Source organism: Echinops telfairi, unplaced genomic scaffold (genome assembly GCF_000313985.2).
Source record: "Echinops telfairi isolate 266 unplaced genomic scaffold, ASM31398v2 ScPeMD7_1;HRSCAF=3_0, whole genome shotgun sequence".
NCBI lineage: Eukaryota > Metazoa > Chordata > Mammalia > Afrosoricida > Tenrecidae > Echinops > Echinops telfairi.
The window spans coordinates 73,637,380-73,645,158 of NW_022103896.1; the positions used below are offsets into that span (position 1 = coordinate 73,637,380).

The window sequence follows — 7,779 nt, forward strand, 5'->3', positions numbered from 1 at the left end:
AAAACAAAACACAACAAGAAAGAAAACCTTGTAGTTAGTTCTAGGACTGTTGGCCTTTAGGAGTGCAAAACATACTTTTCATCTGTAATTTAAGATAAAAGGAAGGTAATTATTTAGTAATAAAAGTTTCTAAAAATATTTATAGATACATATAAATATAAGTATAGATATGTATCTCTATGGAAAGCGGGTGTTTCATTTCTCTTTTTTATCTTCTTTTGATTAGTTACTGAACACCCACTATTGTGCTACTCGTGAAGCATTGTAATGTGTCTGCCTTGAAATCAAATGCACTCTGTGAAGGTTGACTTTGGAATTTTACAGCTTAAATACGTCTGAAATATCTGTAGTCTTTTTGGTAGATATTGATTCTTCCAATGTCTAATACAATATACTCAAAGGACTAAAAACCAGGTCCATAAAATATAAATCTCCATTAACTATGGTAGGATTAAGCCCATAAAGTATTAGATGCAGCAGTTTTTGTTTTATCCCATTAGGACAATTAAAAGAATAATTCTTGTTTGTGAATCAACTCACCTACGTCTGAGCCACTACTCTAGAAGCATAACACATTTGTGTTCTCTTAGGTGAATTCCAGATTTTTTTTAGGTACACTTAATCAACCACTGTGGTAGATTGTAATCCTTAAAATCTCTTGGGAAAATACACAGACACACTCACTAAACATGCATTGTCATTACTGTATGTTTCAGGCTCCAAATGAGAATACTTTAAAAATTCGTTTCTAAAGTTTTTGAAGTGCTGTGAAATGTCACTTATATCTGAGGGGTATGCCCCCTGACCTTGCTGGCTGGGAACACAAGGTGCTGGCCATCAAGTGCTGCCTGTTAAGCTAAATTTTACTGCACACTGTACAATAGCTCGCCATTCTCTGGAACTTTGTCTTTCTTTGAAAAGCAAGTAAATGCTAGGAGTCAATTTTATGTAATTTTTCAAATGTCTTGAGTTACATATGCTTAACTAGTTGATCGAAAGTAGATTAATACTATTTTGAGACTAAGTCCACATTTAAGAGCAAACATACACAGACACAGACATAATGCATTTCCTTCCTGAGTACTGTTTGAGAGCTAAGCTAAAGGCTGGGGATATTCATGGTCATTACTTCTAGCCTGAGTGGTAAGAGACACTCGTTAACTAGGAAATTACATGCTATATAATAAGCACATTATATGTAAAATATGAGCTAGAGCATTCCCAGTTTGTCATAATTTTTAAAGGAAAATGATAAAGAAATACTCTTTTTTTTCTTTTTAAATTTTTATTGTAATTTAGGTGAAAGTTTTCAGAGCAATTTAGTTTCTCATTCAATAATTGATATGCAATTTGTTTTGTAACATGAATCGTAATCCCCACAATGTAACAACAGTGCTCTTCCTACGTCCTTTGTTTCCTGTTCCTTTCTATTGTCTGAGCTTTATTCCTGGACAAAGATTGCCTTATTGAGCTCATATTTATTGCTCGAGGAGTGTGTAGCTCCCTGGTGTTATTTATAGGCCTATCTCGTGTTTAGCTGAAAATTGAATCATGAAAATTAGTCAGAATGACTAAGGACCATAGTCTTGAGGGGCCCACCAGTCTCTCTCAGTAAACCTGGTCTGTTTTATGAGTTTGAGTTTTCCATATTTCTCCCCCACTTTATTGAGGGTCTCCCACTGTGTGGTCCCTTTCAGAGTTGTTAGCAGTGTTAGCCATGTACCATCTGTTTCTTCTGGTCTATTCTTTCTTTCCTATTAACGGATTCTAAAGATCATCATTGAAGCAGGAAGGTTTTTGTGTAGTAACGTAGAATAAAGGTACCACACTCCAATGCTTGCATTAGACACTATTATGTTTGCATTAAACTGAGTGATATAATTCAATTTATATATTTATAGTGACCAGGCAAAAATTCTGCCAATAATGGAAAAATATAAAAGAAAGGCTTACTATATGTGGGGAGAAAAATATAAAAGAAGGATTTTCTATATTTGGGGTGAAAGAGACCACTATAATATTTTTTATAAAATCTTTTAAAAAATGATTTAGTCACAGCCACTTGCCTTCTTGGAAGAAGATATCCGGGAAGTGTTAAAAGAAGAAACTGGAACAGACATATTCCTGAAACAGGAAGACGAACCTGCTTATAAAAGCTGCAAGCAAGAGGTGCTCTTTTAGTATTATAGTTAACGAAAGTCTCCTTTTGTCCAGGCTACTCTGCCATAATGTTCCTATTGTACATTGTTCATTCTAGCGCACTGCTTCTGTGAAGAAAGTCAGAAAATCACTAGTTTTAGACCATTGGGATAAAGAAGAACCAGATACTCAGCTCTTAACTGAGGACACTTCAGACATGCAGGTTTGTCAAGAAACGGTTCTTTTTAATGCAATGGTTGCTTTAAGTCTGGGTTTTTGTCTTTTATTCATTGTGTGACCAGTTCCTTAGAGATGGAGTTCCTTCGGTACCATTCTGCCTAATTCAGAAGAGACATGATTAACTATAGAGTATTTTACTTATATGCTTATTTTTTATATTTGTTGTGTTTTGACGGAAGTTCACCCTCTTAGGTATGATATCAAAAATGGCAGTTCTCAAAACCTCAAAATTCAGTGCTAACCTTAATTTCCAAGATATTAAATATTATATTACCAGCATTTCATAAGAGCCAAAAGATTTTTTTGGAGGGAAAGGAGCAGGGCTTCCATTACCACTTACTCCATAGTCCTATTTGTCTTCACTTTTGAGTTAGGTATTTTATTTTCCTCTTTTTTTTCTCTCTCTCCCTTAGTCAGAAAATATATTTACAACATCTTTATTAATGATACCATTATTGGAAATACATGACAATAGGTGCAACTTGACTCCTGAAAAACAAGATATAAATTCAACCAACAAAACATGTACACTTACTAAAAAGAAACCAAACCCTACCACTTCTAAAGTGGTCAAATTGGAAAAGAATCTTCAGGTATGGATTTATGCATTTCTTTTAGTGAGTTTTGTTGTTGTTCATTAAATTTAACTTTGGATTTACTGACCACAAATTATATTTGTCTTTTAAATCCAAATTTGACCATCCCCCTTGCCGTCGAGTCGATTCTGACTCATGGAGACTGTAGGAGAGAGTAGAACTCCCCCGTAGGGCTTCGAAACAAAGCTGTCCGTCTCTGTGGAAGTAGTCTGTCTTTCAGTTAGCAGCCAAAATGCTGAGCCACAACAACACTAAGACTCCTTGAAATTAACTCTAGCAAAACAATTACCATTATTTCGTTACTCAAACTAGATTCGGATTTTTGAGAGACTCATATATCAGGGCACATATAAACTAAGTAATTAAAACTAACTTGTAGCCAAAGACTCTACTAGTGATTTTCTTAATCACTATTATTTTCTTAAAACCTATATCAATCTTCTGGCACCTCTTCTTCTATAATAAATATATTTAGTCTTAATTTGCTATTATAAAAGGGTAAGTGGTTGGAAGCTATTTCAGCATGATTTTATTGGTAGTATGATTTCTAGTGAACTTTTTGGCTCAAGAATTGTAAAACAAAATCTTCTTTTCTAGCTGTGATGTACCCAGTATAGCTGGAAATGAAGGCTGGGACATTTTCTTACTATACTGAGAGTTTATCTCAGACATTTTGATAGCTCACTGAGCAGAACATTTCCCCTTTATATCACAGTAGCTGAAGCACTGGGATCCCCAAACATGTAAGCAGGCGCTCCCTGAAAGCATCTTTGCCAACCCAACATGGTCTACTCCCCGCTGGCTTGAACTACTGCTTTCAAGATGCACATCTTAATCCCTATAAAATGATCAGAGTTGCTAGCATATAATTAACAAAGGACTGTTCAGGAAAATTTATTGCAAAGCAGTTCATGCCTATAATAGAATGACCTAACCTCACAGATAAGGGAAGAGAACAAATGAAATAAACTTGATTTTGTGTTATGAATATATTTCCTAATGTGCATGATGTAAAGTATCACTTTTGAAAGTATTTCCATCTTTTTTTTTTTTTTCAAGAATCCTGATGCAATGAAGGGCAACACCCCTCCCCTCACACACACCCCTCCCCATATTAAGATTTACTCATTTGGCTTTGGGACGAAACTAATAAGCCCTCTGCAGAGAAAGGCCTGTGAACAGTCATTATGTGCTGCCAAGTGGGTCAGACTCAACAGCCGTGTGAAACCCTGCCCGGCCCCATCCCCCTCCAGGGCTCACGGTCGAGCCCGCTGTGGCAGCCACTGTGCCAGTCCATCTCATCGAGTGTAGAAATAGCAAAATAACACACGTTTAAAAGTCGAGTGTGAACTAGTAGGGTAGTTATTGAAACGTTCACGTCACTTTTAATATTTCCTTCCTAGTCAAATTGTGAATGGGAAACAGTGGTTTATGGGAAGACAGAAGACCAACTTATTATGACGGAACAAGCAAGAAGATACCTGAGTAGTTACACGGCTACCAGCAGCACGTCCAGAGCTCTAATACTGTAACTGTTACGAGGATGGATGAAATACCCTACTTCCGTACTATTTCTACGCTAAATTAGGTTGCAATGAATTTTTTGTCAATTGTTCTTACAGTTTTAATACAGTCCTAAATGGTTTGATTTTTTTTTAACTTGATAGGCAAGAAGCTAAGCCACTGAAGTAAGGGGTAGACAATTTAATAAGTTATTTTAAAAATAAATATATTTTTAATATTTTTAAAGAATAAGACAGGGAAAATAATATTAGAATGTTCATAGATTTTCTAAAAGTAAAATTTCACATATTTTCTTCATGAGTTACATGTCATTATTCTCTTGATGCTACCTTCTGTTGTAATATGTAATGATTTCTGAAACTAGTCTTTGTATGGGAAGCACATGTGATTTTACAAAGTACTTTTGCCCGTGAACTGATTTACTTCGGCTGGCGTGTGCAAAGAAACACAGTGAAAATGAATTTAAAGTAAGGATAGGAAGTTGCACTACTTATTTTTGGTATTTTTCAAAAGCAGTAAAATGAACTACAGTGTTAAATATATTTATTTGAGCATGGTACTGAAAACAGAAAGAATCGAAAAGGGTTTTTCCCTTACTAGTACAGAGTCAGTATTTTCTTCATAAATCTCAGAAAGCTGAGAGTTTTATTGAATGTATTGTACAGTATGTAGGAGCAGGGAAACTCTGTAAATTGGAAAGAAGTCTGTTTTTATAATTTATTTTCATTTTTAAAGCTTAAATGTAGGTATTTATATATACAAATATATATACATATATGTATATAGGGCGTTTAGAAGCCAGTCTTGTTTCCTGTTGTTACAGCTAACGTGGTAAAGAAAGATTTTAATTTTTTAAGTATGAAACAGTAGTAAGTTATAGCTGCAAAGAGTACAATATCTATACTGTAGGTCACATCTGCCTAAATATTGCACTATGCCCTTTAAATCATGTTGGTTATAAAGTAGTTCTAAAAATGTACTAAATAATAATTTAATATTTTCTTTTTAAATTATATTGGGAAGGGTCATATAAATTAATCCAGTGATTTGTGTATGTGTTTGAAAAATTTTGCAATTATTTTGTTTAAAAAAATAATATGGTTTCTTGGTCCCTAAAAACAGCCTGCACTTAGAAATTTATTATATTTACTCAATGTTCCAGGAGTAGAGAACATTATTTTTTATTTATAAAGATATTTTGTCCTTTTATAAATGTTCCATGTTTCTCTACAGGTTGCAACCATTGCTTCAGTTGCCCGTTTTAGGTGTTTGCACCTATTTCTTCTTGAAAGAATGTCTCTTCTTTGCTTTTGTGGTAGATATGAAATTCTTTGAGACGTATAATGGTGTGCTGTCAATTTAGACACTGACAGGTAGATAAAATTGTACACTGTAGTTGTTATTATTTATAATTGACACACTCTCTCCCTCTCCACTCCTGAAGTGTGCTGCTATAGAAAATAGCAGATTCGGCTTGCTGCTATGAGAGGAGGGAAGAGCGACCAGCACTTGCTCTGTGTGTAAAGATAAAAGGCAGATAATAGCAAGTTCTCAAGTTAACCTAATGGAATCAGCCATTCCCAAGCACATTCTGGCATATGCTAAAACAAAATAAAAACAGCTTCAGATGATTGGTTCTGTTTTTATGTTACTAGAAACTGAAATACCAAGGATGCTAATGCCTAGCTCTTGAGCAGTAGATCTACAAAGACTTTAAGCTATTTAAATCCACCTGCTAATTTTTGCATATTTTATGTAGTGAGAAGGGAGGATGTGTTGTACTAAGATTATGCCTTATTGATAACAAATTGGTAAACCAATTTGAATCTGCTGAGCAGCGTTTGTTAACTCTGTTGATTGATTGCTTCCTAATTAATGAACTCCTCACAGAAATTTCACTTTATGAAACCAGTGATTGTAGCAAAATCTTCCTGGATCATTTCAGTTACCTTGAGCTGATAGTCTATAATGGTTCTTTTGTTGGATTTCTTTTTCTTAATGAAGCCCTTAGTTGGTTAGGACATATGCAGTCCCTCAACACCAAGGTAGAATATTTTGGAAGTGCTATATATTTTTTGAAAGTTTAGTGTTTCTTGAGCATTAACTTATCCCAAATGTAATATATTGCAGATGAACCTGGGCTTATTGAACATGGAACATATTAGTATTGGTATTGGTTGAACTGTCCAGTAGTCTGAAACATGTCGGACATCTTAAGTCATCTTTTATACTGTTGTATTACTTGCATTCCTTCCCGTATGTTGTAAAGGTGCCAGACATTTGCATAGCAGCCGTACTTGCATAGACACTGACTACACATGCGGCACACCCCAGTTTGTTGCTTTCATATTCATGTAGCAATTCCTCTGACTATGTTGAGGATTTGGTATATTGGGGAAATTATTTTAAGAGAATCTTGCATACCATGCTGATGTATGTTAACATCCAAAATAAAGCATCCGTGTACAAGCTGCTTGGGCGTTGTTCCTTTCATTTTAGGAGAAAATGTTTTGGGGTTTTATGGTCTTGTTTGAGTACATTTGGGCTCTAATAAAGGTTCTGTTCTGAGGCCCCTTTTCTCCTTTTTCTCCCTCAAAACTCCCTTTATATGTTTTGGGTTTGGGTTTTTTTTTTTGGGGGGGGGTATTGATACCATTTGACCTCTTTATTGAGTCCTTTTCAAAGTCATAATTTCAACTGCCCTGTAGATCTTTTCTTATGACTGTTTTGCTGATACCTTCACTGCAACAAACCCAAAGTACATTTTCTTTCCTGCCTTTTCTTTGTTCTCTTTCTTAGTGGTATTATTGCTGTCCGTTCTCTGACCCACTGGCTCATCTGCCCATCCCTCACCACTCTGTTGAAATCTCCAACTCATGGCCTACAAAAGGCCACTGCCTTATTGGACTAATCATCTGTTCTCCATTCCATACACATGTCAGGAAACTTCACAGTGACACTGGTAGCTGTTTCACCTGGGCAATGACTGATCATTCAGCCAGGGCTACAGTGTTCCATTGCCTTAGTGAATTCATCACTCTCCAGACTTTACTGTTAGCCTTCTATGCCCGGAGACAGGGTGGATTAGCACACTACAAATGAATTTACCTTTCAGTAAAAGACTTGTCCCAAATTTACAAGACTGACATGTGAAACCAGGATATAACTGCCAGGGGGACTACATATGATAAATATGTCCAAGCTTTTTTGGATTAAAATAAAAAAAGCTGATACTCTAGTGAAAGAGATGAATAAAGTCAGATGAATCAAGTAGCTGAAT

General features: G+C 35.4%; 1 protein-coding gene across 1 annotated transcript in view; it reads left to right on the forward strand.

The window, feature by feature from the left end:
- MYBL1 (MYB proto-oncogene like 1) overlaps positions 1-6,972 on the forward strand; it is a 44,836-nt gene extending 37,864 nt beyond the window's left edge. The window contains exons 13-16 of the mRNA XM_013006856.3: positions 2,053-2,169; positions 2,258-2,362; positions 2,793-2,972; positions 4,379-6,972. Of these exons, the coding sequence (XP_012862310.3) occupies positions 2,053-2,169; positions 2,258-2,362; positions 2,793-2,972; positions 4,379-4,507 (531 nt within the window). The 3' untranslated portion in view covers positions 4,508-6,972. The remainder of the gene's footprint in view (positions 1-2,052; positions 2,170-2,257; positions 2,363-2,792; positions 2,973-4,378) is intronic.
- The last annotated feature ends 807 nt before the right edge of the window (positions 6,973-7,779 follow it).